Below are 17,141 nucleotides of genomic sequence, written 5' to 3' on the forward strand. Positions count from 1 at the left end.
TTGACAAATTCGGCTCCTCCGGCAGCCAATCAGTTCCCGGTGAGCAGACTAGAGGACGATCCGCGAGTGGAAACGTAACTAAAACAATCACTACAGTCACTGAAGTTTCCAAATCTATGAACGTTAACCTCAGACCAACACAGAGAAGCTGTTCTGCTGTTAAACATGCCGGTGTGCGGGATCCTTGCTGTTTTTTCGGTAAGTTAAGTGTGTGTGTGGGTTAGCGGAAGTGGCTACGGCCGCTTCACTCGCCGATCTGCAGTCTCTGGCTCCATATGACTTCACCATCGCAAGATGGCAGCGCCTATCACAGGGGCTATTTTGGCATCAATTACGTACAATGGGAGCAGATGGAGACGCGTTGTCCATCTATATATACAGTCATTGGTTTGGACTGGAACACACATGCACGAGGGAGAACATGCAAACTCAACACAGAAAGGACCTCAACATCTGGACCGGGATTTGATCCAGGAACCTTTTAGCTGTGAGGCGACAGAGTTAACCACTACACCACTGTGCATTCCTAACAATAAGCCAATTACCAAAATTGTTGCTGGTTGACCTTCTTGTTAATTGACTTGTACAAAAGGCTCTGAGCCTACTTTCACTTTAATGTTCATTTTTGAGAAGTCAGATAATTTAGTTGTCTTCCACCTTTAGTTGAGTTGATGCAGTGAGGTAATGTAAGGGTTAACTGCTGCGGTGACTTCATCACCGCGCAACAGTTTGTTTCGTGCTCCTCACGTTGTGTGCTTTTTAAGTTGGCTGGTCGAGACATATTATCTACTAACAATTTGTTGTTCTTGGAGTGTGCGTCTGTGACAGAAGTAAGTTCATATAAATAATGAATAATCGTTCAATGTGTGGTGGCCTGGTGTTACCTACGTTATTATGGGCAGTTAAATGCCGTTACAGAGAGTTTATCATAGCGCGAGTGGAGATGGTAGTTACGTAACCATGGTGCTATGAGAGCGTTGCTTTGCATGGAGCCAAATCACCTTTGTTTTAATGCATGCTAGCGTTATTAGAGGGGCATTAGTTACTGGTGCGGTGTTTATATTTGTTATTTATGTTAGATGATTGGATGGATAATTCTGTTTAGATAGGAATGTACTGTATATGTAACACTGTACAGTATTGTACTCATAGTTTTCATTTCTTGTTTATTGGCAGAAACCACACCCACACAACTGTTGTAAATACAAGCACGTTGAACCATCCTTCCTTCTCGACCCTTATTATATTATATTCTCATCCTGTATTAAGTAGATGCTGCATAAAGAGCACCCCGGCCCAAAGTAGCGTTCAGGCCGACACTCTCTGCTGAGAGCGGTGATAAATACGACTAGTGCCTCACAGTCCTACTACTGACAGTTGTCTCACATACATGACTAGTGGTTAATTGAGCAACCGTTTCAGCTTTTATCAAATTCAGTGAATGTTAGGCAGAAAAATTTACAATCTTTGCTCAAGAAAAAGTCAAAAAATGGCAGCATGCATGAAACACAACCCCCACACAGTCGGATAATTGACAACTCCCACTGAAACATCTGTTAACCAGCCCTTAAAGCCAAGAATAACCCCAGAACAAGCAACACTGGTTACAATATACCTCAGAATCAAAATTCTGACACATTAACACACAACATTAAACTGTATCAAACTAACATCTCTTCCTCCTGTACCTAAAGCAGGTATCTGACCCCTAGTGTGTACCTGTCTCTGCTGACGACAAACAGCTGAAATACACACCGTCCCTTCTTCCCCCGAGTGCCACCGCTGTGAGAAAAAAGCAGCTTGTTATCTCACACACCCTCCAGCATCTAAATCAACTTCTTTATATTCATGCTTGTTTTCCCGCCCACTCAAACACACCTCTGATACAGATCCTCTAATACAGATGAGAGTCATCAGTCATCAGAGCGCGGCGGAGCTGTCAGATGTATCTGAAATTCCTTCAGATGAGCATTTAAAGATGCATTATGGAGGCGGAGTTAAAAAAACCCAAAATGAAACACAGCTTTTGTGCAGCTTTGTATGTGCAGATGCTCCACTATATCAGGTATCATAAACAACACTTAGAAGGGAACAGAATTTATTGTCATTGTTTCAAGGTTTTTTCTATTTGTTCTGCGAAATGACTCCCTGAGTTTCTCACATCTTTTCACTGCTTTTTGTTTGACTTCATTAAAGATTGTTGAGGATTTCAGTTTCGTTCTCTTTGGCGAGACCTTTGGCGATAAACGGTAATTGCAGGAGGACACTTTGTAACAGTTGTTACTCTTGATTTTCCTCGCTGAGGGTCGCTTTGCTTTTTAGACTGTTTGCCTTCATCTGAGCGTTGACTTTGTTTCTTTTTCTTTGGATTTTCACTTATTTTTGAAGTTGTATCCGTAGTCATCGATCTTCTCTTTGTTTGTTCAGCCATAGTAGATTACTGTTTACTCGCAACACTTACAGAGACCTGAAATGGCTTTATTAAATCAGGGCATCTCTCGTGAAGAACATCAATATCACAGGAGTAAACGCTGAGGACCCTTGTCGGGTCTTCCTCAGGGCGTGGCTAGGAAGAGTCATGAAAACACCATTGTGTTACCTCAGCGATAGATAGTGACTCAACAGACATGTATTTACAAGAAAACCTTTAATAATAACAACTAACATTTTTCAGGGTTTGTTTTTGATTAATGTCTTAAAGTTGAATCCAAATTCCTTAATTTATGCAGCTCAGATCTCGTATTCCGCTTGTTTCTGCAGGTCTGCAGGGTTTTTTTTATCCATTCAGACTTGTATTAATTCAACCTTTTGTAGCCCAGGGCAACAAATGTCAAAGGAGGCTCGATGGATTTTTGGGTTGTGGGATGGATCCAAATTTAGAAAAACCTGAGCATAGTGCTGAATGTCACGCTCACTCCTGGGCGGCTTACGGGCTCCCAAATCTTCATATTTCAATTATAATGAGTTAAGAGGCTCATCTCACAATGCTCAAAAGTAAACAGGGATCAACTTTAATTAAAGTTTCCGAATAAAGTTTACTTGTAAGAACAAGTTAAAAGCTCTAAAATTCAAGCAGTGTGATGTTTCGCAGCTCTGAATGTTAATTATGTTTATCATATACATTGCATTAGCATCTTTCCATCTGTAGGCATGCAGAGAATGTAAGGACGTGTCATGGGGATTATTGTCTGCATGGGTGTATGGGTGTTTTTTATATTAACTGATCTGAACGTGATCACAAGATAAAGTGGACTAAAGCTGCATGTGTCTGTGCTCCTGCATGACTGGACACTAAAAATCATCCTTAAACTCTGGTTCACCCTGCTGCTCCGTCCTTGTTGTCCACGTATCGATCTGACGGCCACCGCTGCTAAAATAAAGCAATAGAAACAGAAATAGAAACACGAGGCGGAGCTGCCCTTTTCTTTTCATTTACTGGGCCATTCGTACATCTGTTCACGTCCCTTCTTACCTTCCCGGAGCCCATTAAGATTGAAGTCTTGCTTTTTCGGGCAGCTCGACATCATCTTAATGCAATTCAAAGACCTACATTCTACACCAGAGTTGCCGTGGCAACAAAGTCCCCCCACCCCACCCCTCCTCTTCTCTGAGATGCTGAAAGATCAATAGAGTATCCTCAACGGTGTGGCAGGAAATGCTCGGGCACAGATGGTCCTCTGAGAAACGGTGAACTTTGTGGCCTAGTTACCGTCAGAAAACTAACACAATCACGCGAGGTCAGCCTCATATTGAAACTTATCAAAGTCGGGCAACAGTATTAGATTAAATCTGAACCAAAGATCATAGCAATGTTGAAATCCTCTCACCCTTACTGTCACTCTTTTACAGGAGTCTATTAAACAGGAAGTATCTGTACTGCTTTTGAATACTCTCAGCTTTCCCAGCGTGTTAGAAAAAGGAAATTTGGGGAATTAATTTAGACAAGGCAGGCGCACTGTGCTGCCAACAATAAAAGAGCGTTGCTAAATAAATAAATTCTCTCTGGGGGGGTTGGAAATATTCTCACACAGTGAACCAGCTCGTGTTTGTTTCTGCAAAAGGAAACGGGTTTAATCTCAGTAGAGAAGTGACAGAGTGCAGAAAATAACAATGTGTGCATGTTGTTTTTCTTTTATCTTTCTTGTATATTCTTTGGTAAATAAATTGCACAGGAGGAATATTTTTCAATATCAAACCGTTAAGGTTGTTGTAGGTACATCCTCGGAGCGAGAACAAGCAGGGAGGGAGGCGTGAACACAAACAAAGGCAATGTTCGGGTCCAGTTATTATTTAGAGTTATATATAGAAGTAGGTATATAGTAGTGCAACTGTCTGTGTTGAGTAAATTAAATCAACCGGCTTTGGGGAAAATATCCAACTGGTTTAAACTTGTGCTTCAAGCTGTTCCACAAAATGACATCACACAAACCCGGATTTTAATGAGAGCTCTGATTGGACAGCAGTATTTTACAGTTAACGAGGTATCCTGTTGTCTGTGAGACGGTAGTCGGACAGCACTGAGAGCGTGTGTGTTTGTTTGTGTGTGCAGGCACAACTGGGACTTTTCATTGCTGGCTGAGAATTGCAATGCAGGTTGATAAAAAAAAAACGACAGCACTTCTCACTTTCTCACTTCTCTGGCTGCCTGGAAAATTCATAACAACTCTCATCAGACCGAGTTTGTTTGGCTCAAACCGTCTTTGTGAGAAGCATATGAATGAGGTGAGGCTTGAGGGATGAGAGGAAGAGAGCTCAGCTGGTACTTGACATGTAGCATTTAAAATATTCAGGGCGTTTTACTTCTAATCTAATTTAATTTAGCAGTATTTGTTCTCTGAGAATTAGATGCTTTGCTTTGGGCCCAGTGGGGGGCAATAATCGCTGGTGTTAAAGATGTCAGCACCGCCTCAACAAGCTGAAATGTAGATAAAGAGGATCTAAAATTAGTCATGACAAGTTGGATGGAGCATCAAAAATGGCAGAAAAAACTGACATTATTTGTAGTGAAAAATTCATAGCCAGCTCCTCCCGCGTGAATCAAAATAATTATGCTGGACCTCCAGAAGAGAGACACCGCTGATGATTGACACATCGGATCTGGCAGGGATCAAAAGTGTCCCCCTGCGGGGTTGGATGGGGCAGTGGGCTGCGCTCGTTCTCTAAACCTAGATGAGAAAAGACAGTTGTCATCGCTTTACTTTATCGCTGTTAACAGGCTCTCTCATCAACAGAGAAGCTTAAGGCGTTAGCAATCAAGATGGATGCCAAAGAGGGTAAAACCACTGGCAGTGTCATCATCGGCACATCACCGTTTGTGTTCCACCGGGGTCTCTTATGGTTATTGTAGCAAAGCATCACTTTTTACTCCTGTCACCACAGGCGTGTTCTCTCCGAGCCTGAAATCAATACCTCTAAATGGGAATCAGAGAATAAGAACATCCTCAGAGCCTCCTTCGAAAACAAGCCGTATTTTCCAGCGCTTTCACCTTTTCTGACTTTTTGTTGCCCTGATTAACATGACAGCTTTCTGTCTAATTTTGCAGCACGTCTCCGGAGCAAAGCGAAAGCAGGGAGCATGAAAAGGTCATAAAAGTCCGTGAGCTGTGCTGGCCTTTTCTACCTTTAATTCTCCGTCCTGATGTGGAATTCAGAGCGAGAAAAACATCCTTGTTATGTGACGGAAATGTACACTGCGGATACTGTAGTTACATATATAGGAAAACTGTCCTGTGATCATCCGAGAAATTACATGTTTCAGTGATGATGCAGCCTGGTGGCACGAAAAAACATTCTGTTATTTCCATTTAAAGGCTACAGAGGCATGAGCTTCTGACGGCGTTGGCGCAGCCTTTCATCATCCCAGGTGCCATTATTTCTGAAAAGCTTCATTTCATTTTGTGATTGATACCTCGCTGGCAGTCTCAGCAATCTAGGTCAGACTGTGGATTTCTGCAGCAGGCTCTAATAAAGCCTACAATGCTACTTATTAATTCAAAGATCCCTATTTTTTGACTCTTGTCTCTCCTGTTTGTCTCTCACACAGGACCTGGAAGCGGATCAACAATGGAGCGGCTGGTTGTGTGCGTGCTGCTCTGCGCGGCTCTAGTGAAAGGATACAGCTGCCCCGGCCGCTGCATCTGCCAGCACCTGTCCCCAACTCTGACCCTGCTCTGCGCTAAGACGGGTCTGCTGTTCGTGCCCCCGACCATCGACCGCAAGACTGTCGAGCTGCGACTCACCGACAACTTCATCACCATCATCCGCAGGAAAGACTTTTACAACATGACCAGCTTGGTCCACCTCACTTTGTCTCGCAACACCATCAGCCAGATCACCCCGCACGCCTTCCTCGGCCTGCGATCCCTGCGGGCGCTACACATGGACGGAAACCGCCTCAGTGTGATAAAGAGCGACCACTTTAAAGGCCTCATCAACCTGCGGCACCTCATCCTCGGGAACAACCAGATCCACCTGGTGGCTCCGACCTCCTTTGACGAGTTTGTTTCCACCATCGAGGACTTGGATCTTTCCAACAACAACCTGCGCACGCTCCCCTGGGAGGCCATCGCCAGGATGACCAACATTAACACGCTCACGCTGGATCACAACCTGATCGACCACATTGGCGCGGGGACTTTTACGCTGCTCACCAAGCTGGTCCGCCTGGACATGACCTCGAACAGGCTGCAGAAGCTGCCGCCAGACAGCCTGTTCCAGCACGCTCAGGTGCTATCTGACACCAAGGGCTCCAGCTCGTCCACGCTGGCTGTGAGCTTCGGAGGAAACCCACTTCACTGTAACTGCGAGCTGCTGTGGCTGCGCAGGCTGACGAGAGAGGACGACCTGGAGACCTGCGCCTCACCTGAGCACCTCATGGACAAGTATTTCTGGTCCATCCAGGAGGAGGAGTTCATCTGTGAGCCTCCGCTGATCACCAAACATCTCTCCACGAAGCCCTATGTGATGGAAGGCCAGGGCGTGACTCTTAAATGTAAAGCCGTGGGCGATCCAGACCCCGATATTCACTGGCGGTCACCTGACGGCAAGCTAGTGCATAATAACACCCGCACCATCCTGTATGATAATGGCACCCTTGATATTCTCATCACCACGCTGAAGGACAGCGGGGCTTTTAATTGTGTGGCATCCAATGCCGCAGGCATCGCCACAGCTGCTGTCGAGATCAACATGATCCCCTTACCCTTGTTTGTTAACAACACGGGCCACATGCGCGAGGACCCCGGCCTCTCAGACATCACCACCTCCTCCAAATCTGGCAACGACACCAAGGGCTACGACAAGCAGGACAGGAGGGTGATGGTCACCGAGCTGACCTCCTCCTCCGCCGTGATCCGCTGGCCGTCTGAGCGCCACATCCCCGGCATCCGGATGTACCAGATCCAGTACAACAGCACGGCAGATGATACTTTGGTGTACAGGTACGCCGTAAGGAGGGAGGGGGGAGGGGAGGGTGGTGGCGGTGGAGCAGGGACTCGAGGAAAGGTGAGACATCTGGAGCCACCATCTGTTGAATGACACAGCGGTGCATTAAAGCAGACTGACAGATCCCAAAGATGCGAGGTGATTAAGAACGTCCAAAAATAAACACAGACCCTACAGTGTGATCTGACTTTACGAGCAACATTTTCCATAATTTAAAATGCATGTAATATGCTTAAAATATACACGACACTTAAGATATTTATACATCAATAAATTATTTCTGTCTTCAGTTGATTGGAGTCCAGCACTCTACAGGACTAAAGGGCCTTTAAGCATCATTAAAACATAACAACAATAACCAGCAACACGCAGGCCGACTACTTCCCTGCATGTAACTGCTTGTATCATTAGCAAGTGTCTGCAGTAATTGGTTGAAGCACAGAGTGTGATTAGATATGGTTGTGTAATGATAGGCTTGGTTTGCAGTGGCGGAAAAAGTATTCAGATCATTTGTCGACTGTAGGTAAAGTCGAGTGAACGGACTACAAATAATTTAGCACGAGTAAAAGTCCTGCTTTCAAAATCAACTTGGTTAAAACTAAATGTACTTCTTCTGCAGATTCTGCAGTGAGTGATGTGGTATTGTCTCTGAAATGATTAGATTCTCAACAAATGATGGCAACAACAATAAATATACACTTTAAGAACAGAGAACTGAGACCTCAACAAAGACACAGGCAGAAGAAAACAAGATACAAACTACAATTCAATAAAACACCATGACATCCTTCATGACTGCATGACTGAACCCTCCTCAAAAGTAGTATTAACTGTTCTTTTTTTTTTTTACGGTTTGGTAGTTTTAAACAGTCTGTGCTCAGCCCGGGGGTCACGCTCCCTTCAAAGGGTCACAGAGTAAATGTAAAGGGTCGTGAGATGATTGATGGGAGAGAAAAGCGGGAACAAGACAAAGTTCTGCTTTAAGAAGTTTTTTCATGTTGCTGTCAAAGTGAAGCTATATCTTATTAAAGGTGAACTATATGTTATTTTTAAGTAATCTTTAATAACCTTTGCTGTGTACTGAATGTATCACAGTGGAGGAAAAAGTGCAATATTGTTGTCAGGGTTTGGACTAAAACAAAAAGGGAGAGGACCCAAGGTGCAGACAAAACTAAAAGTTTAATTAACAAAAGACAAAAGGGCAACAAACAAAAGCTTACTGTGAAACAGTCCAGGTAGAAATCCAACAAAAATATCCAACTGAAAGGTAAAACCAATAATCCAACAGAAAGATAGGGAGTCACAAGAAAGTCCAGGTACAGGTTCGGGTAACAGGATGACTGACAAGGATTCAGGATAAACATGACGACGAACTGACACAAGGGAGCACAAAGACTAAATAAACTTGGGAGGTGAAGCTAATTAGACACAGGTGAGACAATCAAGGGCAGGTGAAAACAATCTGAAAGGCGGGAAACAGAACAACGGAGGGAAGTCAAACAAGACATGACATACAAGGGGCAAGAACTACAAAATAAAACAGGAAACACTAGGAACCGAACTCAGGACTGACAGGACTACAAAGTAAAACAGGAAATTCTCTAAATGAAATGCACAACTAAACCAGACTAAACCAAGACAGGAACACAATATACAAACTAAACAATAAGAAGTTCTCAGTTTCGTTTGATTTGGCGGCATCTAATTGTGATAAAAGGCAATTGTGGGCGCATACGTCCCAGATAACCAGACGTCCACGGTTGGCTCCGGTTGTAACTCTTGATTTTCCTCGCTGACGGTCGCTTTCCCTTTTAGACTGTTTACCTTCATCTGAGCGTCCAATTTGTTTCTTTTTCTTTGGATTGTCACTTATTTTTGAAGTTGTATCTGTAGTCATCGATCTTTTCTTTGTTTGTTCAGCCAAAGTAGATTACTGTTTACTCGCAACACTTGCAGAGAGCGGAAAAGCAGCCGCTTAGCTCCGCCTACCCTCTCTGGCAGACCAACCACTGCTGGGTGATGGAAAACGCGTCACTAACTGGGCGCCGCTTGTGATTTCCCAGTCCATAATAATACAATATACTGTCAGTGGGCCACAGGCTCAATCACCATTGTGTTACCTCACTCTGTGACTTAACAGACATTTTTTAAATGACAATCTTCGAGATTATTACTTTAAAGTTCATGTAAGTTAAATACTTAAGTCACTTTTCACCACTATTTGGTTGCAAAAAAAAACGATAAATACTGAACAAGCACAAGGTCAATATACTGTAGATGAGTTGGTTATCATAAATTGCAACATACTTTATAAAATATGTGTAATATGTTCAGTGCAATTATCAAGAATAAGGCAAAAATCACTAACAATTAAAAGTGTTCCTGGTTATGTAAACTCGGTGAATAAAACATCTGCAAACCTTTTGAGAGCACCGTTTCCAATATGAGAATAAGTTTCATGTCTTTCTTATATAATATGTGACGCACATGAACTGAATATTGTGAAGGATTTATTCAGGGGTTTATGTATACACAGAGCGAGTTAATAAAAGTCCTTTTTTTTTTAGGTTTTATAAGATATAATGAGTCGCTCTCCTGTATAATTTTCTCATTCAGTTTAGGCACGGAGCTGAGTGTTGTTTTGTCTTTAGGTGCTACATTATTACCTACAAATGATAACCATCAGAGTCCCCCTTTAGGGAGAAGGAACAAGCTCCTAATTATATTAACGCCAATGTTGACCTGAAGACAATGCCTCTCTCCGCTGTATTTAGAGTCGCGTAATGTTGCAGCTGCCAACAAATTCAGCATGACCTTAGGTATTCACACATGGAAACTGCCGCCACATCATGCGGCAGCGCCACTCGTCCTGCGGCCTGCAGCTGTTGTGGCATATCGTTAGACAGCGAGCCTCCTCTGCCTTGTTTATCACCTTGCAGTTTACCCTTGCTGTTATTTTACACACAAACCCAATGGAGCAACTTCTCACTGCTGTTTTATAATATAACATATTCAGCTATAAGTCAGCTATAATGAAGTGTTGTGCTTTTTATGTGGCTCGCAGAATGAGTGATATCTAATGGCGGAGCTGCCATGGCCCTGTTGTCTTTTTGTTGTGTGGACCTGACACCTTTGTGTGATTTAATACACCCTATGCAAATCAGTAAACGTGGGCGTTGTAATTCTGATGATTAATCGTCTACATCTTCACCGCTGCTCTGTGTCTCCTCTCTCTGCAGAATGATCCCATCTACCAGCAAGAACTTCTTAATCAATGATCTGGCTGCAGGGCGGGAGTATGACCTTTGCGTGTTGGCAGTTTACGACGACGGCATCACATCATTAACGGCCACACGTGTTGTAGGCTGTGTGCAGTTCCACACGGCCAGCGAGGTCAGCCAGTGCCGCTTCATGCACAGCCAGTTCCTGGGAGGCACTATGATCATCATTATTGGTGGTATAATCGTTGCTTCTGTGCTGGTTTTCATTATCATCCTGATGATCCGTTACAAGGCCTACAGCAGCCCAGAGGACAGCAAGACCAAGGTCAGCTCCAGCATGCACTCCCAGACCAACGGCAGCCAGCAGCGGCTGCAGCGCTCCGCCTCCAAGCAGCCTTCTGAGGAGGGCCAGCGCGAGGCCTCGGGGCCCAAAGAGTGCATGGCGCTGGTGCTGAGGGTGGATAATGAGAAGAGGGAGGATCCAGCCTCCACCACTGCCATCCTGGAGGTTGAGCTGCCTCCGCTGAATGTAGACAAGATGAAGAGGAGAACCAGCCTGGACGCACAGCGCTCCGGCCCCCCGTCTGAGGACACGCAGACGGACAGTAGCCTGACGGGCTCCACCATGTCCCTTTGTCTGATAGGCCCCAATGCTGGCACCAAGGAGGCCCCCAGGCTCAAAGACAAGAAAAGCGCCCTGGCCAACATGGGACTGCTCCCTAATGAGCTGGCACGAACTAGGCACAGATTCTCGTTTGATGGAGGGGATTACTCCATTTTTCAGAGTCATAGTTACCCCCGTAGAGCGAGGACGAGGTGGCACAAGTCCACCAACCAGCTCAACATGGAGTCCTCACCACTCGCCAACAGGAGAGTTACCTTCAGCAGCACTGAGTGGATGCTCGAGAGCACAGTCTGAGGGGGAAACAGTGTTAACACATGTACAAACAAGAATATGTCTACATGCCATATTACACACTTTTCTCCTGCGCACAGCAAACGATGAACACAAGCACATTTTACTTACACATGCAAACTTTCTGAGAGTTGCCGGAGAAGAAAAAAGTCTCCTTTCATCCTGCCTCCCCGTCATACTCCCAGAGAGGTTTGTTGGCCATGTCCTTTCTTTATGCAGCGGTGCCTTATTCTAAAAAATGTACGAATGGAGGATGCTGCTCACTGTAGTCATGAACCCTTCTCTCCATCATTGCCGCCCACACACAGGATGGGAAGCGTTTCTTTGGATCTTTTAATTTTCTCCTTTTATCTGTGACATGCCAAGGGGGTGTGGCGTTTGGATGTGACTGTTTAATTGTTTCAAAATAAAACGGGAAAAAAAAAAACACAGAAAAAAAATGTTCATCATAACTGTAACGTGAACAGCCAGGTATCCTGTTATGTCAATCATGTTTTGGTTTCTTTCAAAAAAGAAAAAAAAAACTTTTGCACAGAAGACACGAGATACAAGGACAAGTATCACCACCAGTCTATACAATAATAATAAAGAAAAAAAGAGAACAGGATTTTACACATGCCGATTTCTAATGTTAGCATAGAGAGGATGGACCTGGAAGCCAAGCGCGGATTCCTCTTTGATGGTCGGACTGTATGATGTTAAATAGGTATTATTCCAGATGTGACTGTATATTAATCGGTACTGTATCTGGCTGGTCTAGATAAAAAGACAACAAACAAAAAAGACATATATAAGTATATTAAAAACATTGGTGTATGTGTACTAACTATGTAAGTAAGTAAGTCATATGTCACATGACTTTTTACAAAGCATTTGGGTGTTGGCTGCAAGTTTTTACATTAAAAACCTGTGTCATCACGCCTCTCCCTATTTAGTATGTCAAAGTTTGGACCATTTATCCCCTCACGAAGGGTATTAAATTTTTTTGTGTGGGTTAACTGTATCGGTGGCGTCTTCTTCTTGTGCTTTAGGCGCGGCTGTATGTGACGGCTGCTGGGAGGGAGGCACAAATTCAAGGGGATAAATATTTGATTCCTGAGGACTATTAATAAAGCATCCGTGGAAGACGTACAGAGAGTGGGCTGTAGGTCGACGAGGGACGTGATAGCCGAACGTGATGCTGAGTTCAAATTTTAAGAAGAGTGTCAGATCTGTTGCTGCCACTAGGGGGAGACAAACTGCTGCAAAGTGCCTAATAACTTACAGACTGCAGTGAGGGTGCTTTAATAACTGAGCTTGATTCTTCGTCTTTTTCAACCCAAAGGACCCCTCACCTGACATAAAATAAACAAGAGACCCTCAATTTGATTAGTTGTGTCCCAGGATTCTTCATTTGATAACATTTTAAATGTAGATGTTTTCAAACAGAACCTGTATGAAATTCATGATAAAAATAGTCACACATTGTGTCATTGTCGTACTTACCTTGTCCCTACCTTGAGAACCATTCGCAGTAGTTCTCGCCTCAGGATCCACCACCACCTCCTTAACGACAAATCGCGACCCAAAGTTCTTATTTTTTTCAACCAATCAAATTTTATTTTATTTTAAAAATGGTGCGGTTTGGACCTGAGACGGAACACAACATCACAGGATGTCAGCTTCACAAAACACAACCGTATAAAAGTCAACCAAATGACGGCAGTGCACAAGAGGAACAATATTCCCTCTACAATTCATTCAATTAGCAGCCTTTTTTTAACAGATATGAACTGAAAAAGTGCTACATAAATGTAACTACTGTAGATCTCATCAGGTTTCAAGAATGTAACTGTACCTGGGATTACCCAATCAGTGGATAAACTTCACTACTGCCCGCACGTCATAGAAATCTCATGTCCTTCAAAATAAAAGCGCAGCACAGACTTTTTGCCACAACTTTGTTTTTTTCAAGCACACTTCCGCGACCCACTTGAGAGCCATTCGTTAAAAACACACTATAATGTAGTTGTCCGAGATATTTTTAAATGATTATTAATGTATTATGCCAACAAATATAACTGCTGGGAAGCATCTGTCACTGAATGATTAATGATTCAATATTACACAGCGCGTGGACAAATCCTCACAGTGTGCTTTAAAACATTTAATAACCGTTTATGCGCATGAAACATGCAGGATTAAAACAGTTTAGAAAATATGTAGAAAAGCTTTCAGCTGCAGCTCCTCGGCCTTTATCAGCATGTGTTTGCCCAGATGTCAAGTCCAGTTAAGAAGACATGTTTTTAGATAAATAACTTAGAAATATGATTAATAATATAACAGATATAATAAGAAATGTTGGTATAATTACAGCAGTGATTTATTAGAGTGAATTTACTGCTTACATACTAGTTACAGTCGCATTTAAAGACTCATAGTTGTGAACCTACATTTTTACATGTTACAATCCATTATTTTTATACTGCATGTAGATGCTGAACACAAGAGGAGACATATTCTGTTGCTGTAAAAGGCAGAACAGTTGGAAAAGATAGCATCAGGGTGGCCGAGGGATATTTGTTTGCTGCTCCAGAAACCAGCCTCTCCCTCTGATTACAGCTACTTAGCACACGCTGAGATGAAACTGAGCCGCGTGGACAGCCAAGAGATAAAACATGGAGCAGAGAGATAAGTCACACTGGAGGTTTTCAATCCTCTCGGATCTCCTATTTGCATCCTCGGTGACGGGGAGAGGATTGGGCCTAAGAACGGGGTCATCCCTTCCCTTTTTTCCCCCACATCACATTAAACCAGTTTTCAGCCAAAAACTTTCACGCTAAATATCCTGAAAGATTGTTTTTCCATCCAGAAGACGGCTTAACTCCAAAGCGAAAACGCTCCATCTCCTCATACACTACTAATGGGTTCCGTGTCTGGAGATGTGCTGCAGTGCTGACCATTTCTCACAGCACGAGGAGTGTTTCTGTCTGCTCCTGTCCGGAACCATAATTCAACACAAAATCTGCTTAGGCAGGACGAGGCTGAGACTCACCCAGTCTTCAAAATTGGCCCGGGCAGGCGAGCTGGTGAACACTGTGCTGAGCAGAGCGTGTTGTGTCTCATCAGCACTTCTGAGTGACTGCAAAAAAATGTGCCTTGATGAGGTGAGGTTTTTTTTTCACCTTAGATGCCATTATAAGTTTAATGCATAGTAATGAGTGATTGAAAAGTCCAATCTGAACAAAGTTTACTTCTTAAACTCCCCCGTGCTAACCATGCTCTCCTCAACACTATCACTACTGTTTTAACAGCCCATATCCCAACTGTGCTGACAGAGACGCTGATCCAGTATTAAAGTCATGGTTCACTTTATCTTACTTAAATATGATACCTGCCAAAGTAACACCTGAAAACTCACTCTAAACTGCAAAGTTTGGATCCCAGTCGCACTTTTGTGTTGTTAGTTTATACCATGGCCTCAAACCATTATTGATGTCTGAATAACTACAGCACTCGCTCTGAGTCATACCCACTTCACATTTTAATAATTTACTCATAATTTCTGGTATTTTCTCCCCCTGCAAATATAGTTTTTTTCTTGAAAATTGAGTAAATCAACACACTGTTTACACCATCTCTGTAGAGAACTCCTCTCGCTGTAGGAGACTATTGACGGGTGTATTTTATTTATTGTGCTACCAGCGTTTCCCCAGACCTGCCACCATCCTAAGCATTAGATTATGGCTGTATTAAGGAGCTGCTTTTTGAAAGTCACACAATGAAATGATTTATAATGTAGCAATTGCAATTTGCCTTATTTTCTAAACAAGTCTAATGAGTCGACAGCCATGCTAGCAGATTTTAGAGGCTGTACTTTTGTTCTGCTCTGGGCTCAAGGCTAACGTGCTCGCCGTGTTAAGGTTTGTTCATAGCAGCGGATGTAGTTGGTGCAAGTGTTTTCCAACTGCAGCAAGGTGAACTGGTTTACCTTGACGACACGAGGGGGGTATGGTGTAAAGTCTGTCAGTAAGAAGTTTTAGTCTTAGGTGCAGACATCCACAGGTTTACAGGGATCGCCAAAGACATGTGAACAACACTGTGTTGCAATCATGAACTACATTCAAGAAGTGGATTAAGCCACCTTCACCCATTAGATTTATAAGCTATAACCAGACGTCTACGGTTGTCTCCCTTTGTTGCAGTTGACTGTTTGCCTTCATCTGAGCGTCCAATTTGTTTCTTTTTCTTTTCTTGTTTCATTTTCACTTATTTTTGAAGTTGTATCTGTAGTCATCCATCTTTTCTTTGTTTGTTCAGCCATAGTAGATTACTGTTTACTCGCAACACTTGCAGAGACCGGAAAAGCAGCCGCTTAGCTCCGCCTACCCTCTCTGGCAGACCAACCACTGCTGGGTGATGGAAAACGCGTCACTAACTGGGCGCCGATTGTGATTTTTTCCACGTCAGTCTCACCAGACACCCAGTCTGTAATACTGCAAATACAAAGGCTTTCATCAGTGGGCCATAGGCTCAATCACCATTGTGTTACCTCATTCGGCCATAGACTTAATAGACATTTATTTAAATGAAAATCTTTAAGATTATATCTTAAAATTTGGCATTTTGGTCGCTTGGTTTTATAAAGACAGAGACCACATTTGGATGAGAAGAAGGATATGCATTTTTTGCCTCTTTCCAGATTAAGAGGTAGTGTTGCAAATAATTATCACAGGTAGCCACACCCTAAAGCATACCCCGCTTCATTATCCATTTAACTTCAAATTGGGCCATAATTTAGAAAAATAAACATCATGCTGTATTAGATTAGAGTTGAAACCAGTGAATGAGACCATAAACTCAACAGCAAAATGTTTACTGAGGTTATAAAGTGAGAGGCAGGGTCTCTGCTATGGGTCTGAGGTCTTTTGTGACCATCGGAGTCGCCCCCTGGTGGCCACATGAAAGAGTGCAGGTTTAAGGCACTTGTGCTTTAGCTTACAACTCAGAGGCTGTGTCCATTTCGTATATATACAGTTCATGAGATGTACAGATAGATGGATAGATAGACATTGCCATGCTGCTTGCATGGCTAATAGCTGTAGATAAGATTTTGATAATTGCAGACATAATAATGACTTTACTAATTGCAGTTATTAACATTAGCACGAGCCACGTATCAAAGAACTAGTTCTTGAAAAGCCACAGTATGAGGTGCATATATAGTATTTCTTAAATACATTGAAGAAAGAAAAATACTCAGTACATTTTTATAAGTAACTATTTAATGAATAAGTTTACTGGACCCGATTTATGCAGCTATAAAACAGACAGGATTTTGGATTTCAGCCCTCCAGCGAAACACTAATTAACCCTGACAATATGGTTTGAAACCTCCCGTCAATACTGATTTGACCGGCCGAATTTAGTAATCTTTTTTCCACTTCCAAGATTTGGGCAGTTGCAGCCAAGCTCAACACAGCCCACTCTCTGCTGCTTAGAGAGAACACTTAGCCTATTGACACAGACTCTGCAAAGTGCTTCAGGCTCTTCCAGTACACACACGCGCTTACAGAATGGTA

The 17,141-nt window shown here is 43.1% G+C and overlaps 1 protein-coding gene across 1 annotated transcript in view; it reads left to right on the forward strand.

Moving 5' to 3' along the window:
- lrfn1 (leucine rich repeat and fibronectin type III domain containing 1) overlaps positions 1-12,574 on the forward strand; it is a 60,454-nt gene extending 47,880 nt beyond the window's left edge. Inside the window, exons 3-4 of the mRNA XM_069668685.1 lie at positions 6,044-7,439; positions 10,683-12,574. Coding sequence (XP_069524786.1) covers positions 6,064-7,439; positions 10,683-11,583 — 2,277 coding nt within the window. The 5' untranslated portion in view covers positions 6,044-6,063 and the 3' untranslated portion in view covers positions 11,584-12,574. The remainder of the gene's footprint in view (positions 1-6,043; positions 7,440-10,682) is intronic.
- The last annotated feature ends 4,567 nt before the right edge of the window (positions 12,575-17,141 follow it).

This window comes from Semicossyphus pulcher, unplaced genomic scaffold, assembly GCF_022749685.1.
Source record: "Semicossyphus pulcher isolate SPU_LCO1_2020_fin unplaced genomic scaffold, fSemPul1.0.p SCAF_19, whole genome shotgun sequence".
In the NCBI taxonomy this organism is placed as follows: domain Eukaryota; kingdom Metazoa; phylum Chordata; class Actinopteri; order Labriformes; family Labridae; genus Semicossyphus; species Semicossyphus pulcher.